The following is an 18685-nucleotide window of genomic DNA, read 5'->3' as shown; positions in this document are numbered from 1 at the left end:
ACTGCAGTCTTCAAATCTCAGACTATTCAAAATAACTTCAAGACAGCTGGAATAGTGCTCTTTTAATCTGACTATATTCTTCAGCAGCTGGATATTCAACTACAGATCTCTATCTCCCCACACAGCTCTAGCAATTCAACCATGTTCTGAATGCTTCAAACATCTAGTAATCCTCAGCAATTACACCAGCAGGCAAATAAGATCAAGAGCTTAGTGAAGGATCAGTCTCAAGACTTTATGGAAGGTTTTGATCAAATTATCAAGACCTGCAAATACAGAATGGTCAGTGCCACAATTATGAAGAAGCAATACCAGGATATATTCAACACAAATAAGATAGAGAAGCAAAAACACAAGAGATCTAGGCACCAAATTTAACAAGAAGTAGAAGATTTAACTAGAGAAGAGATTGAAAGTCTTCTAGATTCATCTACAGCATCTGCAGAGTCTGCAGCACCTGTTGAACCAGCAGTTATTCAATCCTGTAATCCCCCATCATCTAAGCCTGCTCCATGCTGATGAGCTCCACAATACTGTAGTAATTGTGGTACTCTTGGGCATACAAGATTAAGATGTCCTCAACCAAGTGTAATTTAATTGAATTTAATTGAGTGTTGTTGCGTTGAGATAATTTGAATTCAAAACTAACTAGTTGGGATACAGTGGTTTTGGTGATCGGTTCGCTTGGGTGATCGGCTCGCTTGGGAATTACGTTAGTTAATCCTGGATCGTCTCAGCAGCGGCTTGCCGAGCTAGTTAACTACTTAACTACGGAGTACTCGTACATAGTTAAATCGACTGGTTTGCTATCCGCAATCCCAACCTTGTTCGGTTACTGTCAACGAACATTTGATATCACCGAGCAATGGTATCGCAAGGACTGTGTATCATGCTATATTTCTGTCTGATGGTTAATCTCCCATTTACTAGTAGTTATCTACTCTGTGTGTTTTCGTACTGCCGCAAAGTAGCTTCGGTTTAGCACTGCTTTCGGTGGGCTGATCCTATCTCACAGGAGAGTCGAATTTAAAGGACTAAGGAACCAGGTAGCTCGCGAATCCAGGTGATAACTAGATGAGTTGACATATCTCAGCAGACTATTAATTCGAAAATTCTGTACGGATTACTCCGTGGCTACTTGCTAATTGCGGCCAGACACTCGAAAAGAATAAAGAGGCCCAAGTCTTGAGATAACGCCCCCCACGCACAGAACGAATTAACACAACCAGCTTATGCCAACTGAGTTCTGTCCACATTTGTACAGTCGCCGTTGTTCGGCATCTTGAAAGTGTCCGTTGACCAGGGATAATTTGAAAACCAACAAGTACATTTCCCCCGATCGGCCCCGTCAGACGGCTTGCACTTGAAATCCCCCAGTTTCGGCCACCAGCTGTCAGTGAGTGTCTCATCCTGGGGAAGAGCCTTGACAGTATACACAGCACAACCATCTCTGAGGTAGCCACCGCTGTTTCCGTCCGTGCGGCACCTGTCGATTATCCTGCGGAAGCGGGCGATGCAGTGGTCGCGTTTCTCCTGATCGGAGTTGCCGACAGCGAACTTCAATGGACCGGTACATCTATGGGTTGCGTGGTGGATGCCGAGCCAGAATTTATTAGAGGTGCCATTCATTCCTTGGTCAGCACTGAGACCGATCGTTTTTGTCTTGCCGTCGGCTGTTTTTCCATTGCCTAAAGATATTGGCGGAACGATGGAATAGTTCCATGCTTTGGAGTTCTTGCAGGCGTAATCGATAGAGGTCTTAGCTAACTGGTACTGAAACTCGGCAGCTCCTTTCGCACAAATTGGGAAAGGCAATCGACCTGTCAAGCTATCGCGAATGGTTTTTAGGATGGTCCGGTTCTTGAACGGGTACGGGGGTTGAGCTTTTGAGATGTAAAGGGTTGATATCGGGGCAGAGGCGGACGCTCCGACAATCTGTTTTCGAGGGATATGGGGCACTCCGGCCACCAGGGTGCTGAATAGCACAGACAAGAAAAAGATGTAGGTGTGTATGATGAGCATGGTACACGACCGTGTCAGTTTTGATGGCTGAGATTTGGGAGCAGCATCTCGCACTTTTATACTCTTGAAGGAGCCGCGGTGATTCCAACGCGAAACGGGCGAGATGCGTCCAAGAGAGTCGACGTCTTAAACTTTCCCTCATTTGATTACCGTGGATGGACTCTGCCTCCTCGACATGGGATCACCATTGGAAACTCAGGGTTCTCTCGGATGTGGTGTCGCAGCCTCGCCATATCTTAGTCTCTAGCCTTCAAAGCACAAACTATGAGATTCTGCTGCAGAAACTGGAACTGCTGTCGTACTCAGCTCACAATTAATAGTAAGCCCAACAGGGAGGCGCTGCAGCACCATGTCCAACATCTAAACCTCATCTTGTTCCCCTAGATGGCCGTTCTCAACTGCAGAAGTGAGACGTTAGAAGCCAGGACCACTGCTTTTTGAGTTGATATTTCTTTCATGAAATCTGTGTGAAGATCCAACTGTAACACCAACATTAGTGCTCTGTCACAGGTTGAAGGAACACAATTTCTTTTGCTCATCGCACTACCATGCGCCCTGATTCAGGATATGCGTCCTTTCAACCATTACATTTGACTTGGTCTTGCGCTCTCTTTCAGATTTTTGCTTCGCCACAACATTGCAGTCGCTAACCACGCGTGTATCTAGATCTTGTGAACAAATGGATTGTGAGATCGACCTCAATTGGAAACCCAAGGAACAACGTCTTTATTGTCATGTAATCCTGCTTGTCATGCTGCAACATCTCAATACAATTTTACTCTGCGATTACAAGGAGCCTGTGTGCATTGGATCTCCTATCCTAACCTTGGAGCTATAGGGCCTGGTCTTCTTGATAGTGTTAGGCCCCCCTCTTGGTCATTTCTTACACGCAAGAAGATTGTAGAGATGTTGATCGATCCATTCTTCGTGATGATGTATGTTCAAACCAACTGTCTAATAATGATACAGGGTATTTTTTGTGAAAAGTTAGCCACAGAGGCACATGCTTCTGTACTCGCTAGATTCCCTGGCACGGCTGATGTGACATGCGGGTACTTCATACATTAAAATGTATTTCCTTCAAAATTGTTACCACACTCGGATATTCCTGGCAGTCAAAGGTATGTATTGAGTAAATATGATGAGGTACGATCCTTTATTCTTTGGCTGTCAGGGACTTGATGGATCGCCAGCATTCTCCAGCTTAACCACAACTTCGTCATAACGAAGTAATCCAGGACATATTGTTTCCCGGCTCTCCCGTGGGAGCACAAGGATCCGGCACTTTGATCACTGTTTTCTGAAAATTAAAGACTCTGAGGGGTTGACGAACGCAGTGTGGCAATCAATAGAGAAATACAAAATCCAAGTTCTCGATTAATCCAAAGTTGTTGCAAGGTATTTCACGGAACAGGAGTAGCAGGTCATAAAATTTTGGAGAGGATATCAAATGTGCTAGACCGGCGAATGCAAACATTAAGAGAGATTAATCTAGCATTTTTAAGACACCAGAAGATCATGGAGAGTAAGCTTTGAAAGCTCCGAAAGATATAGCGTACATTATGCTTACACGTTAAGAAAACATCGCTTCCAAGTCGTCGATTTTATGCGGATCAGATCTAGGCCACTCATAAGTTCAGGGGACTCATGCTACCTCCCACGTATCATCCACTTCAGCAACATCGTAGTCAACATCATGACTGACGTCCTTCCTCATCGACAGAAGCTCGGTATCGTCACCACCCATTGTTGCATCGCCGTCCATTTTCTTGGGGACAGCTGGTTGTGCTGAAGCGGTTATCGGTGGGTTGGCTACCCACGTCATTTCGACACGACCCACGCCTGGGATATCAGAAGTTCCGTAGATGAGCTGCTCTGCAACATATCGATCCTTGAAGGCAACAATCTGGGAGTCTTGTCGATCTGGGTTTGGCTCAATGCTATCATATTCCCCGATAGTCTGAGAAAGAGTTAGAGACGCCACAAACAAAGGAAAAGGAAAGATTATCACATACCAAAAGATACTGCCTCAGCGCCTCATCACGATCGGTGTTGAACTCGACTCCAGAGATGGCAACCCTTCGAGGGCGGTTATCAAGTCGGAGCACACCCCCGCGCCCGCGGAAACTTCCCCTGCCACGATATCCACCTCGAGCAGCAAAAGGATCATAACCGCGACCTCGTGGGGGGAATCCACCACGTCCACGATAACCACCCCAGCCTCTGCCACGCCCTTGCCCAGAGTCCGGCGCAGCATTTGGATCGAGACCAAGTCTCTGGGCTTCCGCCTCCAATGCTGCCAGTTGTGCACGTAGCTGTTTCGTTTTCTCGCTCTCCTGACTATCTACAGGTTCCATACTCACATCCTCGCCTTGCTTTTCAGTCGGAGCCTCTTCCCCGTTAGTTGCACCTTTCATGCCGAGCCGTTGCAGTAGTCTCGCCTTTTCTTCCTGTTGTTTTTTCAGCAATTCCTCTTTCTGTTTTTCAAGAGCTTGCATAGCCTCCTCTGTTTCTTTTCGTTTCTTCATTTTCTCCTCATAAGCCTTTTGGGCTTCAGCTTGTTGCTTTTCAAATTCTTCTTGGTTGAATGGCTTATCTTCTGCCTGGGTACTGCCGTTCGTTTCACCCCGTCCAGGCTTGTACCAGTATACCTTGACAAATCGATTGTCGAAGATAACCTTTGGGCTTGCCCATGCTTGTTTAGCCGATGCATAGTCGTCGTATTTGACAAGCGCAAGGTGCCGATATGGTTTCATAGTGATCTCAGCAATATTACCAAACTCGGAAAAGAAGTCTCGTACTGTCTGCTCATTAAACTTGTCCTCGGGTATCTGCTCAACAACAATTGTTGTAATAGACTGGTCTTCGTTAGGGCCGGCATGCGAGAACTCTGCGCGACCACGCCTTTGCCCGCTAAACCCCCCTCTATCCCCTCGGCCACGCCCACGGCCCCGTCCTCTATCTCCTCCACGAGATAAGCCAAGGCTCTGTCCATTAGTACCGTTGGCAGATAATGGGCGATCCGTCAAAATATTGGATTTCGTAGGGTCGTACTCTGCAATCACATTAGCAATGAGCTATCGTAACGAGAAAACAAAAATTCCACTTACCGTCGTCCTTCGGAGGCGCAATCAAATGGTCCGATCCATGCTGGTAGGGACATGTGCTTCCCAGGACGCAAAATCCTTGAGTATCGTAGTTGTTACACCGCTGCGCAACCTTAGCAGGCGGAGATCCAGGTTGATTCTGTCCTAGCGGAGGTACCTGGGCAAGATTCGGCATTCCAGGTAATTGCGGAAATCCCATACTTTGTAGCGCTAGCATCGCAGCCATGGGATCGTTAGGGTCAAACGGTGGAAACCCCGGCTGTGCAGTAGGAGGCATGCCTCGAAACCCGGCTTGTGGGTTCGGAGCAAATAGCTGAGCAGTCGGGGCGGGTCGTTGACTATCCCATCCGCCAGCCAACCTATCACCTCGTCCTCCACGCTTGCCTCGCATCGTCTTGAAAGGCCGATCATAGCTTCTATGATGCGAGTCGTGCTCGGCCCCGCCCTGAGCAACGTCGTTGAAACTTCGTTTTCTGCCGCCGAAACCCGGGGCGTTTCCTTGGAAGCCACCCCTGCCTGGAGATCCCGAAGAACCAGCTGGAGTTGTTATAAATTGTGCAGTCTGACTCGGCGACCCGGACTGGTTAAAAGGTACGGTCACGGCGGGCGTTGGCAATGCTGGAGGGGGTACGGATGCAGTTGGAGCGGATTCGGATTTCGGATTGTATCTCTCAAAAATTTCATCAACGAACTTGACAGTGTCTATGCGTATTGTCACATTAGAATTCCAATCCTTGTACTTATTGTCTTGCCATATCATAGCTAATTTCCCCGGAAAGGCGATAACATGCACTTACTTTCTTTCAGGAAATCTTCCAGATTCTCTACCGACACCTTGCGAATCTCCTCATCTGGCGCATCGGAGCGAATTAGAGCTAGCACGTAATCTGCAAGGACATCTGCATCGGCGTCGGAGCTGCTCCCCGTTGCGTTAGTAAATGTAAGTGCAGCCAGGCCTCTTTGCCAGAAGTCACCATTTAAGGTGAGCGGAGCATAGCAATAAGACAATCAAGCACTTACATGTCCTCTAGCCTCTTAATCACCCATGTCTTCACCTCTACCGCTTGCTCCTCTGTAAAATGCATTATTTGCTAGGCTCCGCTTACTGGCGCAAGTAGTTACCGGGGAAGCGATGGAGCTGCAGAGGTAGTAATACCGAGCCTTTTCTCCGGCAATGCCAATGTGAAGAAGTGGAGGCTATAACAAGATTCCACAGTGCCCAAGGATGCAGATGAGAATGAACTGGCGGAAACAGTGAAGGGTGTTCCCTGGTGGATGGTTCTTCGTGCGGCGAAGTGCACAAAAAAAATGGCAACTGAACTTGACATCAGACGGAACCAGCGCCAAGACTTAAGTACTGCTGAAATCAAATCCGCAGAGCCCTCGCAGCGCACGCTCAGGGGCCTGTGGAACAGATCACCATCGGGCATCACCTTTTTGGACTTATTATTTCATGAGACTGGATTTTACTGCCTCCATTGCCACCTTCATTTATATGTCTCTTTGTGATCCAACATTTGGCAACTACTAACTGGACGGGTAAAGATGCTATCACGACACACTTTTACGCCTGCTATCAGGGCACAGTTAGTTACGCCATTGTTAGTTATATTAAGCAATATTCTTGCGAACTTAACTAGCGCATCGCTTCCATCAACACAAAACAGCTTGATGGGAATTCCCTACGTGAGCTTGGCGAATACTTTGGACGCAAGAACGGCGTTGTGCATACATAGGCCTTGGTGAAATCGGCGGTTCTGCCACCCAGGCTCCCCGCTGGCGAGAGGGCTCTGGGCGCCTATTGCGGCGGGTCCCGCGCCTATCTATTAAGGGGCGACTTCAGCCTCCGATCGCTTGGCGCCTTTTGAATCCATCGAACATCGGGTAATGTTGTTACAGAGTACTCCGTAGCCTGCAGAAACTATTCTAACAACACAGTCACCAACACTCATGAGACACTTACAACGCATACGAAGCGTTGCCTCCCAGTTAACCCATCGTACTTGTGTACCGGCTACAAATACCAACGTTGCACGCTGGAACTCTACAACAAAACCCCCTTCCCTCCCCTCTCCTCCTTTGCCCCCAACCTCTCAGCACCATGATCTTCCCTCTTTCCTCGCATACGCCGCGCGAACCGGGCTCTCTTCCGCCAGCACAACTTATGTAGGCACTCACTACGAGTACACCGTCTTGCACTCACTTCGCGCCTACGCCATCGACCTCACTCGTATCGGCGGCCGCGCCGACTCCGGCATCGACCTCGTCGGCACCTGGCACTTGCCATCGCACCCCTATCCTCTCCGCGTCATTGTACAATGCAAAGCGTTCCGCAACAAACTAGGCCCCAATTTAATCCGGGAGCTGGAAGGGACGTTTGCAGGTGCGCCCGTCGGCTGGAGAGGAGAAGGGATAATAGGGGTGTTGGTCAGTCCACGGGAGGCGACGAAGGGGGTGAGAGACGCGTTGACAAAGAGCAGGTTCCCCCTGATGTGGATTCTGGCAGATTTGGAGGACGGTGCGGTTAGGCAGGTCTTATGGAATGGGCGAGCGAGCGAGGTGGCGTTGGAAGGATTGGGCGTACAAGTTAAACATCTGATGAGTTCCGGGGAGGTGAAGCAGAAGATTGTATTGACCTGGGATGGGGAGGAGGTAAAGGGACTTGATTCAAATGACGATGGCAAAAAGCCGTGAAGATTTTATCAAGTGCGGCATACTTTTTCTGTGGAAACACATTTTCAAGTCACTTAACTTTTTGACCACCGAAGTCCTTCACCAGCCCGGAAATAGGGAATGTTTCCCTTTTATTAATACCAGCCAGACCAATGGGGATCTTTTTGCTTGGGACCCATATTTCAAGCACCATTCGGTGGCGCCGATGTGGTAACCCGCGATTCGAACTGAGAAGAATCAGCTGTGTCGGATAAATCTCGTTCAAGGTTTACTAGCTCATATCTTGATATTCATCAAGCGAAGGGACCCTTTGCTGTCACAATTGAGCTGCTTCACGTTCACTCATTCCAGCCCGGGGTGGGCCACCCATTCTCGCCGCCGCCGTGCTCGGGCCATCCGTTTGGGATCTGGGCGTATGTTGGGAGGACATATCTCTTGTCACATCGTGCCGCGTTGCAATTCAGCTTGCAAATGCCAAATGTTATGCAATAGCATTCTCCTGCTGGCGGACAATAAACCGGCGGCATTCCCATGATTACTTGGGCTGTTAGCAACATTCACTATGAGGTGGAAGCATAAAGGCAGTGATCGCAAGACAAGCTGAACATGTGGGGAGCTGAGAGGAGCTGTGTGGAACATACTATGCCATGCGTACTCCATGATTCTGCCACTTATTTCATCTTCAAGATCCGTGTTCATGAGCCATCGCCGCATTCGCTCATAGTCTGATTTTCGTCGCCGTCTCACTCGCTCGCGAGTGACTGCGAATTGTGACGAGCATGTCGCACCGACTTCCTTTGGGACGGACTCATTCGGCAGCAAGGTTTTGAATGCAGATGCATAAGCGCGTTCCGCCGCTACACGTGTCGGAAGGCCTTTCTCGGTTGGATTCAGAGGGTGCAGCTCTGCTGGGCATCCAGGAACCCAGGTGCATCGTAGAGGCGCATACCCTACGCTTTTAACGTATGGAAGACGGAGGTTACGAAGGATCGGTACGCCATCTATGCTCTGATTCAGCTCACTGGCAAGAAATGAAATGGATTATTGATTAGGATTATTGAATAGATAGATACCATATATTGGATCGTCATTATGCCATTGATATCGCAGTCCATGTATAAAGACCATGTAGTCTGGAAGATGATTATAGTGGTCTATTATATATCTATATCTCCCATGCCTTCCAATCAGCAACAAAGCTATCCAAAAAAAAAAAAGGCGTGCTCACTCTCTGTGATTTTGAAAATCAAAGACTAAAACTTGAAAAATATCAGAGTCATTCTAAGAGCTCTCACGTTAAATACACCATAGATTCCCTCCCTTTATTCAGTGGCACAGTCAACTGGGCCTTTGGGTCATCCGCCACGTAAACTTTTGCCTGCCAATCTGGCAGATGCTCTCCTACCCATGATGTATTATCTGACTTCAAACTCGCCACAACAAGGTGCTTGAACAGCAGATCTGAAGAAGAAATGGATGGAGAAGTAGATGATATGAGGAATGATCGAAGGCAGTAGTACAACAGAATGGATGCGAAGAAGAGCGAGAGCAGACGAATTGGAGCACGAAAAGCTCGGTTGGCCATGACGTTGCAATGTAACTATTGATGGAGCCCTGCTGTTCCGAATCTGTTCAAAATGGTCCGCAGAAGAGCCGTCACATCGAGGTCACAGAGCTGCCGGCGGTGTTTTGGCTCTTTGCGGGCCAATATTTATCAGCCAGGAGAGGAGAGTTAGATGGATCACCCTGTTCTATGCAGTTGTGTGCAGATCTTCTTAAAACACCCAACCAAGCAATAACTGGTGAGTCTTGGCATAAGGAGATGTCGTGGCGGGCTGTCCAGATTGGATGCCTGGAAACAGCAATATAAATTGTCTACTCCGTACAGAGTCTGAAGTACTCAAAACATTTTTGTTGTTAGTAGCCAACTGGTCACCCCGTTCGTAAATACTAATTACTATAATAGAGAGTGTGGTCCTAGGATGTAATTCCATGAGTATAGTAGTTTTGTATACAGGATTCATCAGATCCCTCATTTCTCCGATAGATGCTGCGAAGGTACCCCTCACGCATCCTCCAAGGGCACTCACTTGTACCTTTCATGGAATATGGGGGATCTCGTAGAAGGTGCTGCTGTCAATGCTAAAAACCCTCAGGGAGAGGGATTGTCTTGAAGCCTGGTTCATTTCGAGAAAGTTACCTAGCGGGTAGCACATGGCAAACCACTAAATATACATTCAATATTGGATAGGGACCTTTTGGGCCACTTTCTTTACCTCTGCTGGAGGAAACCTTCTAAGCTTCCTTCCATGAGATATGGCCATTCTGCTGTTTAAGAGCTTGGAAGTGACCCGACGGCTAGCACTCCAGTCAGCCCTTCACTTCGCTGATAAAATCAATACTTTGGAACCACCAGCTCATTCATGTGATCCAAGTGGCTTTGGAATTCGTTAACTGACTACCTTAGATAACTAGTTAGCCTATCATAATGACTAAGCAGAATAAGCCGGTCGCAACTTCGTTATCTTCGGAGCCGCCGCAAGGAGCTCGCAGCTCATCTGTACATGTGCAAAACCATAGAGCTCTCTGGGACCAAAACCCCCCTAATTATCCCTTGCAAATTGCTCATCACGGGGCTTTGCTGTCTGACGAAGTATTTAAATTTTGGCTCATGGCGGATATTCTCACCCAGCTTCAAACATGCCTTGACCAGGTCAGTCGCAACTCGAGAAAGGTGCAAGACAGAGGACCTTTCAGCTCACATATGATCTAGCTCGCAACCCAATTCTACGCCACGGTTGCCTACCTAACAACCTACCATGATCACTCACCCGCCATCCCACCCCCCAATGTTCCCAGCGCGGTCCCACAGCTCAAAAAGATCCCTAAAAACCCTCCCCCCGCCGCTCCCACATCTGGCACTGCAACCAATACTCCCGGCGCCGCCGGTGGGCCATCTGGCGACACTAAAGACGCTGCTGCCGGACCGTCTAATGCTCCTCAAATGCAGCAGCAACAGCAAGAACAACCGCCCGACGCCCCACCGCGCCCGGACTCACCGAATACATTCCTCATGCGCCAGCGCGAGCTGGCTCGTGATCTTATTATCAAAGAACAGCAGATTGAGTACTTGATTAGCGTTCTACCGGGGATTAAATCCAGCGAGGCGGAGCAGCAGGAGCGAATAAAGCAACTTGCGGAGGAGTTAAGAGTGGTTGAAGAAGAGCGGAGTGCAAGAAGGAGAGAGCTGCGGAGATTGGGAGAGAAAGTGGACGGGCTGTTGGGGGCGGTGAGTAGGGGGACAGGTATTTCGAATTCAGGCTAGGGTGATGTGAAGGTCGTACGACAAGATAGAACGATAATCCTAATGGTCGGCATTGGCGACCCAACAGCGGCGAAAGCTTTCACTCTTTTACCACATATGGCCGATTGTTGTGAGATTCGATATTGTCTAGCAATCTATGTCTGCTATGTCTACAAACCATGCTGATGCTGGTCACAGCCCCAATATGGCAAATACTAAGTCATAGAACCTGTTCACCTCAGCTCCTCAAAGCCTTCGCCAGAATGCTTGCAGAAGCAATAATAATATATGTTCAAAAAAGAAAAGAAAGAGAAGAGGCTAAAGAGAAGAGGCATGGTTTGTCATGGGTATCATAAAATCGTAAAAATAAAACCTGCCGCCAATTCCTTATAAATATGTCGCCCCTTCGCATCATCATAACGCCATCCATTCCAAGTCGTTAATATTGTCTCTGCCTTTATTGTCGTCAAAACGCCATGAATATCCAGTAGAGGCGTAAGGGCCATTTACCAGACGGCATCTTACTTGAATAAGCTCCGATATTCCTTCATCCTCTCCTCCATCATCTCCCGCTTATCCGATTTGCCTCGATTCAAACTCATATTAGCTAGCTTCTGTTTCTTCTTCGCCAGCTCCGCAATCTTTTCTTCAATGCTTTCTTTCATAATAAATTGCACCGTCGTAACTTCTCTTGTCTGGCCCAGACGATGAACGCGGTCTACTGCCTGCGCGACAGCAGCCGGGTTGTACTGGGGCTCCATGATGTACACCCTTGAGGCTGATGTGAGATTAAGACCAACGCCACCAGCCCCTAAAGTTGCAAGGAGAACTGTGATGTTTTCGTCATCCCGGAACTTATCAAGTGCAACATTCCGTTGTTTGAGCGCCATAGTACCATCGAGCCGAGTAAAGCCCCGGATCCCATTGTCCTGGAGCGCAATTTCAATGAGATCGAGATGTGAGGTCCACGATGAAAACACAACGCTTTTAATAGGTGGCTGATCCGGTTTGTGTTTGCTTTCTTCCACGGTGCCTAGGAGATGAGAAATCAAGGCCTTCGTCTTCGTATGAGGCCCTTCATACTGCCCCAACACCTTGACTTGTTTGCGATTCTGCTTTGCGGCGAGTTGTGTGGTTTGGTATTTCTCAAACCCCGCAGGGGTTATGATAGCGTAGGCGGGTGCTATCAGGTTCTTGCAGAAGACACATCTAAGCTGTACGGGTTTTCCAACATTGTCATCGAAAACTGGTCTAAACCGAGCAAAACAATCTGCACAGAGAAGATCAAAGCACGGTAGCATACTAGCTGCCATACCGTTCTTGTCTCCGGGAGTCTCGTCACCCGATTGCAACGGGATGAAATTGCCGCACTTTACACAAATATCGGCGGACGATTCTTTCATCAGCGAAAGCATCTCGTACGCCTTTCTGTCAGCAGCATCCGTTGCATTATACTCTAATTCCTCTAAATCAATAGCGTCGCTCGCCGTCAGCCCTTTGAACCTGTCGCGATCCTCCTGATCGAGCAGCTCTTTGCCATGAGCGCTAATTTGTCGCAAGATCATCATGGCCTTCAAAACCAGATGGTACATGCTACCACTCATTTTCTCTCTAGTTTGGCCAGCGATGACGTTCATCATAACATTAGACTCCTTCCGGAAAAATTCGTGTAGCGCTTTTTCATGTTCAGAAAAGGTAAGCAGAACAGTATGATCATTGCGAGGAGGTAGATTGATACGGTCTTTTACCCGACGGAGTGTAAAAGAGTCAATAAACACCCTTAAATTGGTTATGGCGCTAGGGTTCTCGCATTTAAAAGGTGAGATGATATGTGCTGCAAATCGTCCCTTTTCATTGTACGGGTATAATCTCAGAAATTTGGTGACAGAACCTAAGTCTTCCAGCCGATTTTGAATAGGAGTTCCGGTGACGGACCACCGACGCTGAGCATTTAGGCTAAAGATTGCCTGGCTTTGAGCTCCGGATTGTTCCCGTATTGCATGAGCCTCATCCAATACTATTCGAAAGAAGTTCAATTGCGCGAGGGGACTTGCCCCCCTTTTGGAGCTTTTACGCGCGAGATCACTGAGTACTGTGCTGTAGGTGGTGATGACCAAGTCATATTTCGCCAATTCTGCGGGATCTTCAGTTCGCGAGGGTCCATGGAATACATAGTAAGAAATGGCCCCTTCTTGCAAATGTTCTTTGATCTGGCTCGTCCAATTGCTCACCGCGCTTAGTGGTGACACTAATAGAGTAGTTTTAGCATTGAGGGCCGGAAGGCTCGTGTGGAATATTTCGTCTTGGATTTCCCCTTTAGCCCACTGCGTGGCTTGTGGTAATGAGGAGCACACCAGAGATAAGATGCTTAGGGTTTTACCTAAGCCCATCATATCGGCTAGAAGTCCGCCCAGGACTTGCGGGGGCTGTTCCAAGGTCGTCACACCACTGATGATCTCGCGATACAGTCTCTGGCCGTTTGATTGGTATTGCACTCGCCACAGCGAATTGTTATCCTCTTCCTTTGGCCCAAGTTGTCGTGGCTTCTCCTTTTCTGACATATACCAAAGGGCTTGCTTCTGATGAGAGAGGAGCGATGTCTTAATCAAATCGGATGGTTCCATCTCTGGAAGATTTTGTGCGCTCCTCAGCTGGTCAAACATCCTGATAACAACACTATTCACTTCCTCGGCTGTGCGGGTCTCAGACTGAACTGAAAAACGATTTGGAGTAGCATTTGCAGCCATGGCCAAGCGTTTCTCAGTATGTGGGTTACAAACCGATATTCCAGCCTCCACCGTATTTGGCGTCCCTAGCCAGACGTTCTTTTGGCCAAGGAATCTTCCTGTGCTCTCTGACAAACGTCGCGGCCCGTATAAATTGATAGAAATACGAAAATTGCCAAAGGTCGACTGTCCAGGCCATTCGTCAGGCAACCTCTTTCGAACATCTAGGCGAGCTTGAGTGCGGAACTTAGCAACGCCATTGTCAAGTAATGGAGCCAGCGCCGCAGAGGTCTTGGGGTCCACTAAACCGAATGTTTTACCAGCTGCGTCTTTGACTTCAATTCTCATGTCTTGAGAACGTCTTCGAACCAATTCGCATCTGATAGATGGCCAATCGTGCGTCATGTCCTTGAATACAGTTTTCGGAGGTACCGGCACTTGATGCGCCTGAACTGTAGCGTGTTCAACCTTACCATAGCAGACCTCCTCTGCGCCCAGGTCACGATTTGCAACAAAAATCACATCATCGTCGTCATTATCTGATTATGAAACGGTTAGACGCCTTTGGTTAATGGAAAGAACTTGAAAACCTTACCTGAAGTGAGATCAATCGCCTTGGAAGCTGGAGGTGCCGTAGGCCCAGACTGCTCTGGAGTATTTTTCATATACTGTCCTAGATCTGTCGTGCCTTTTCCGGAATATTTATCATTCAGACTTGTCATACTCCTCCCATTCCCCTTTGCCACATCGACTCGGATCCTTTTGAGGGGCTGACTTTCCCGCCTTTCGACACCGTACATATCCTCGATCATTCGGGATTGGCCCCCCGCATGGACCTGATCAAATTCACGTTTCGTTTCGAGTCGGCCATTACCTTGTGGAGCTGACTGGCTGGATGCAGGTCTCGGAGGCGGTGGGTCGCATTTGACGTCATTGTTTGGAGTGCTGCGCGAAGAAGGCTCTGGGTTCAGAATACAGATAGATCAGCTGTCGGTTTCAAATGGATAAATTATAGACGAAGAGGCATGTTACCCGTTGCGGATTGCCTTTTAAAGCTCTTGGGATCGAGTAAAAGAGCCACCGAAGGGCCACTCATTCCGGCGAATTCCTGGCAACTATCCGAGGAGGAGAGGGAAGGACGGGAGAGTGCATAGGAGAGCGCACGATAGAGGAATAGAAAGAAAGCTGCAGCTGCGTAAAAGAAGGATTCAAGTACCTCAAAACTGAGGTAACAGTAGAGATGGGGGTGAGTGGAGCGTGATCTCGGCTGGATGCCTTTGACGCGATTGAACAAGGCGTGAGAGAATCTTCACCTGCGTGGCAATAATTAGTTTACTTAGTTAGTTAGCTTAAATAAGGTTGACCCAAGTTTTATGCTGACTAAGCAGGGCATTGTCGAACCTAACCTTATCATAAGTATCACATCTCTCGGAGTTGAGAGCAAGGAGCACGTAAAAAGCTGCTGCAGCCTACCTTGTTGCTTGTTTCTGGGTGGGAATTGCAGTTTCTCAAGATGAAAAAAACCTATCTACTATTGTTCTCAATGCAGTATGAGCAATATTGACATCATCAAAGCAAGCAATAACATCAAAAACAAACTGCGAAAGGGTGTAACAAGACTCGCCCGAAAACTCAATACATACAAGAAGTTCCAACCCAAATGCAGGCTAGACGATGTGAAAGGCTAGAAAATGCTGTCCTGTATCCTGACACACGAGTAACAAGTTCTAAAATTCAACCACGGGGATTGTCGCACAAGACAGAGGAAGTTGAACAAGGAAATACAGAGTGGCCTTTTGAACATGCTTCTAAAACCTCAAATACAACTCCACATGAGCCATGCCATTCAAACAGGATGAGAAGATCGAGTAAGCACCACCCAAAAGAATCAGAAGCAGAAAGTAGAAATTATTAGTCCAGCCATCAAAAATAATAAAAGTGATAGGAGTAATACAGGAGAGAAATAGTAGAAGTAAGTACTGTGGCTTCAGAACTCCGAAATATGGAATGACCAGAGATCAGCACCATGTAAAAACCGGATTTTTGCTTTTAACAGCCTCAAGCCGCTCCACAATGACTTTACGTTCGTGTCCCTCCATTTCTTCGGCGGCAGCATAGCCAAGATCCCCTTCAAGATCGTCCCCACCAAAGACAATGGTACTGTCCCGACGTGACATAGATGCTTGCTTTCTATGTGAAGGTCGCTTGCCATATCGCTTGGACTGACGTTCGGTCGGTCGAGGTGGAAGTGTGGCCCAGCTGCTTGCAAGCTCCCTGCCACTTTCACCAAGACGGTCTAGATTCCCGAAATCAGCCTGGCTGAACGAGATAGGACTAGTGGCCCGGTCCCTTGTCCTGCCTGATTCGAAAGAGGTGGTATCTCGTGAGAGCTCGAATCGGTTCGGGTTGGGCAATTCATTTGTTGGAGAGCCGAAGCTCAATAAATCACGATGCGGACCAGGCTCAGATGCCATGGCAGAACTGATATCCATCTCTTCTTGTGACTCGAGGTGATCAAGAGCATGTCGTCGCTGAGCCTCACCGGAAGGTACACGGAGAGGAATCGCGACGGGTATGTCCACAAGGTCATCCCAAACGCAGACTCTTGTCCTGCGAGTCAGCTCTAAGGGGCCGTGGTCTGCTTGCTTCAACGTCTCCACAACATTCCAGGCTTGGCCCTTCATAACAGCAATCTGTCTTGCAAACATGCTCTCTTTAAAATCGGAATCTTGGCTGAAGACACGCCGGAGCGCTGTCTGGGTTCCGCTCCACCATGCCGTCGATGTGAGCAGAGGTAGAAAGTGGTCCCGGGTCTTTGGTGAGAATGGTTGTCCAATAAGAGAAACCGGAAGGAAGAGCCACCCAAAAGGAAAACTTCGCCACTAGGAGAGATCAGTCACGAAGAACATAATTATTTCTATTGACACTTACAGCATCAGGGTGTTTCCATGGCCAAGACAAACTGTTATCGATGGCTCCAACCGATATCGAGGCGTTCAAAAGCTCTGGTGCATTGGACGGAGTCCCGGTCCTGCTTGTAGCTACCATGGTTTCATGTCGCCTATAAGGATACATAGGAGAGTTTGTTCGTTCAGAATTCGCGGATATCGGGCGTGGAGGCGGCATATGATCTTCATCATCAAGATGATTTATTCCATTTGCCTTCGGCGGATCCGACACAATGGAGACTTCTTCTGTGTGCCAATCCACCTTTATCATCCAGTTATCAAGCCCTCGGTCTGTGTTTCGCATAATATAGTCTAAAATAACCAACTTTTCAAGCTCTTCTCTAAATGACTGCTTCAAATTTTCCGTCCAATAAAACTTTCGAGGTCCATCGTCCTGCGGAGATGGACTGAGCATACGAGCGTCTTGATATTCATCTTCGTCATCCGACTGAATTCCGGATGGGCGACAAGCTTCATTCCAGGGCCTCTTCTTTCTTCGCGGTGCATCTTCGGCACGAAATCCACCGCTCGTCTGGTCTGGCCATGGGTGTTCACGCAAGAAGATATTGGCATCTTTATATCCCTTAAGGAAGACTTGGAAACTGCCCTGCTTGGCAGGTAGTGGTTTCTTTCCTCTCCATGCCCGTCTTCTATCCCAAAAGTCGTAATAGAAAGATTTGGAAGAGAGCCATACGATGTCGGTGTAGGGAACAAGGTGGGTTTTTAACCGGGTATCGAGCACATAGGCAGCGGCTTCAGACACATACGACAGGTTAGGAATAAGGCAGGCCCGGCCAAAAAAGCAAGGGAACAAGTTTCTATGTATCCACTTGGTCCATTTTGGATTCCGTGAGGCATACGGCTCCTCGTCTTTGGGTTTGAAGACGCCAACCACCTTCCCTTCACTATTTCGCGCGAAGTAGCTCCCGGAGCTTCCTTGCGAGATCATTTTCGGGTGTACTCCAAGCTCGATTGCCACCCGCACGCTCTCCACGATGTCATTAAATTCAGATTCGGCCATGCGTTTGGTCTCCGGAGGATCTGCTTCGAGGGATGCAGCAGTCACGGGGCGGACACCCTCGGGAGCTTGAAAAACGGTATGATGTATTTCTAGCTGTTCTTCCTCGTTTGTTTTACCTTTAACCCTATGAATCTTGAATTTCGACGCAATCTCCTCAGCCCATTTCTCCAGTCTCATATTTATCGCCTTTATGTCCACGCCAGATGAATCAGTCCTGCCCCGACGGCTTTTCCCGTAGTAGGGTCTTCTACTACGGTAACGGGAAGGAGATGACTGTCTGGAGGCCTGCATATGGCCGGTAGGGCGGATAGGGGCATATCGAGGGACGGACGAGGATAGGGTAGGGGGAACGGCGTAGGGATCCTCGTCAGACTCGTACTCGAATTCTCTGTCTTCGTCCGCCTGAGCGAGGCGGGCATAGCCTGACGTGGCAGGCCGATTCTTCGAAGGGGCCATCCTTCAAGGAAAAAAGAAAGAAACACACACACAAGAAAGGCAAGCAGATTACCGCCTAGGAGTACAAAAAATGCTCCAAGCGGCGAGTATGTAGGACGGAGAATGAGAGCGCTCAATGACTTCAGGACATGTTTAGACGGAGCGAATATCCCGGTAAGGGTAAATGAGGCCTCACTATCGCCCCAGAGAACGCTTTAACGGAAGGAAATTTGAAATGGCTCCTGGAGGGTGCGGTTAGGGAAACCTGGCCCTTGCACATGCTTTGGTGACGATTCTGGGGCTTGCTGTCGAGCTCCCTCTCAGGCTAGGTTACATAATCAGCATGCCACGAAACAGGCCAGGTGTCCAACGGCCGGCTAACAAGCAGACGGGTGGAGGTGACAGGGCAAAAAAAGAAAAAGTTTCTATGTTTCTACAAAGTATTCCCG

At 48.3% G+C, this 18685-nt stretch overlaps 7 protein-coding genes across 7 annotated transcripts; 2 read left to right on the top strand and 5 right to left on the bottom strand.

Moving 5' to 3' along the window:
• Positions 1-1230: 1230 nt before the first annotated feature.
• Positions 1231-2022, bottom strand: D8B26_000460 (uncharacterized protein; the record flags this gene model as incomplete). The annotated part of the gene is made up of 1 exon (XM_003071275.1): positions 1231-2022. The coding sequence occupies one exon, from the start codon at positions 2020-2022 to the stop codon at positions 1231-1233; it is 792 nt and encodes a 263-aa protein (XP_003071321.1).
• A 1517-nt stretch (positions 2023-3539) lies between these two features.
• D8B26_000459 (uncharacterized protein) lies at positions 3540-6443 on the bottom strand. The gene is made up of 5 exons (XM_066123236.1): positions 6150-6443; positions 5927-6045; positions 5133-5831; positions 4038-5077; positions 3540-3982 (listed from the first exon to the last, which is right to left on the bottom strand). The coding sequence occupies exons 1-5, from the start codon at positions 6212-6214 to the stop codon at positions 3668-3670; spliced, it is 2238 nt and encodes a 745-aa protein (XP_065979310.1). The 5' UTR covers positions 6215-6443; the 3' UTR covers positions 3540-3667.
• A 518-nt stretch (positions 6444-6961) lies between these two features.
• Positions 6962-9522, bottom strand: D8B26_000457 (uncharacterized protein). Its single transcript, XM_003071272.2, has 4 exons — positions 9098-9522; positions 8876-8967; positions 8444-8803; positions 6962-8340 (listed from the first exon to the last, which is right to left on the bottom strand). The coding sequence occupies exons 1-4, from the start codon at positions 9385-9387 to the stop codon at positions 8141-8143; spliced, it is 942 nt and encodes a 313-aa protein (XP_003071318.1). The 5' UTR covers positions 9388-9522; the 3' UTR covers positions 6962-8140.
• On the top strand, positions 7067-7952 carry D8B26_000458 (uncharacterized protein). The gene has a single exon (XM_003071273.2). The coding sequence runs from the start codon at positions 7080-7082 to the stop codon at positions 7821-7823; it is 744 nt and encodes a 247-aa protein (XP_003071319.1). The 5' UTR covers positions 7067-7079; the 3' UTR covers positions 7824-7952.
• A 768-nt stretch (positions 9523-10290) lies between the features above and the next one.
• On the top strand, positions 10291-11349 carry SRB7 (RNA polymerase II mediator complex subunit; the record flags this gene model as incomplete). Its single annotated transcript, XM_003071271.2, has 2 exons — positions 10291-10515; positions 10576-11349. The coding sequence occupies 2 exons, from the start codon at positions 10291-10293 to the stop codon at positions 11125-11127; spliced, it is 777 nt and encodes a 258-aa protein (XP_003071317.1). The 3' UTR covers positions 11128-11349.
• A 278-nt stretch (positions 11350-11627) lies between these two features.
• Positions 11628-15009, bottom strand: D8B26_000455 (uncharacterized protein; the record flags this gene model as incomplete). Its single annotated transcript, XM_003071270.2, has 3 exons — positions 14865-15009; positions 14428-14793; positions 11628-14371 (listed from the first exon to the last, which is right to left on the bottom strand). The coding sequence occupies exons 1-3, from the start codon at positions 14926-14928 to the stop codon at positions 11628-11630; spliced, it is 3174 nt and encodes a 1057-aa protein (XP_003071316.2). The 5' UTR covers positions 14929-15009.
• Positions 15010-15360: 351 nt separating this feature from the next.
• LSB6 (phosphatidyl inositol kinase) lies at positions 15361-18518 on the bottom strand. Its single transcript, XM_003071269.2, has 2 exons — positions 16764-18518; positions 15361-16714 (listed from the first exon to the last, which is right to left on the bottom strand). Exons 1-2 carry the CDS (start codon positions 18255-18257, stop codon positions 15851-15853), a joined length of 2358 nt encoding a protein of 785 aa, XP_003071315.1. The 5' UTR covers positions 18258-18518; the 3' UTR covers positions 15361-15850.
• Positions 18519-18685: the final 167 nt, after the last annotated feature.

Source organism: Coccidioides posadasii, chromosome 1 (genome assembly GCF_018416015.2).
Source record: "Coccidioides posadasii str. Silveira chromosome 1, complete sequence".
Classification (NCBI taxonomy): domain Eukaryota; kingdom Fungi; phylum Ascomycota; class Eurotiomycetes; order Onygenales; family Onygenaceae; genus Coccidioides; species Coccidioides posadasii.
This window is presented reverse-complemented; position numbering and strand designations above follow the sequence as displayed.

Excerpts from the sequence above, each read along its gene's own strand:
- LSB6 (XM_003071269.2), bottom strand. The coding sequence starts at position 18,257 with ATGGCCCCTTCGAAGAATCGGCCTGCCACGTCAGGCTATGCCCGCCTC. Across the intron at positions 16,715-16,763 it reads CATGGAAACACCCTGATGCT|TGGCGAAGTTTTCCTTTTGG; the intron begins GTAAGTGTCAAT and ends GATCTCTCCTAG.
- D8B26_000457 (XM_003071272.2), bottom strand. The coding sequence starts at position 9,387 with ATGGCCAACCGAGCTTTTCGTGCTCCAATTCGTCTGCTCTCGCTCTTC. Across the intron at positions 8,804-8,875 it reads TAATGACGATCCAATATATG|ATGGCGTACCGATCCTTCGT; the intron begins GTATCTATCTAT and ends ATCAGAGCATAG. Across the intron at positions 8,341-8,443 it reads CATGGAGTACGCATGGCATA|TAATCATGGGAATGCCGCCG; the intron begins GTATGTTCCACA and ends TAACAGCCCAAG.
- D8B26_000458 (XM_003071273.2), top strand. The coding sequence starts at position 7,080 with ATGAGACACTTACAACGCATACGAAGCGTTGCCTCCCAGTTAACCCAT.
- D8B26_000459 (XM_066123236.1), bottom strand. The coding sequence starts at position 6,214 with ATGCATTTTACAGAGGAGCAAGCGGTAGAGGTGAAGACATGGGTGATT. Across the intron at positions 6,046-6,149 it reads ATTAAGAGGCTAGAGGACAT|CTCCGACGCCGATGCAGATG; the intron begins GTAAGTGCTTGA and ends AACGGGGAGCAG. Across the intron at positions 5,078-5,132 it reads TGCGCCTCCGAAGGACGACG|AGTACGACCCTACGAAATCC; the intron begins GTAAGTGGAATT and ends ATGTGATTGCAG.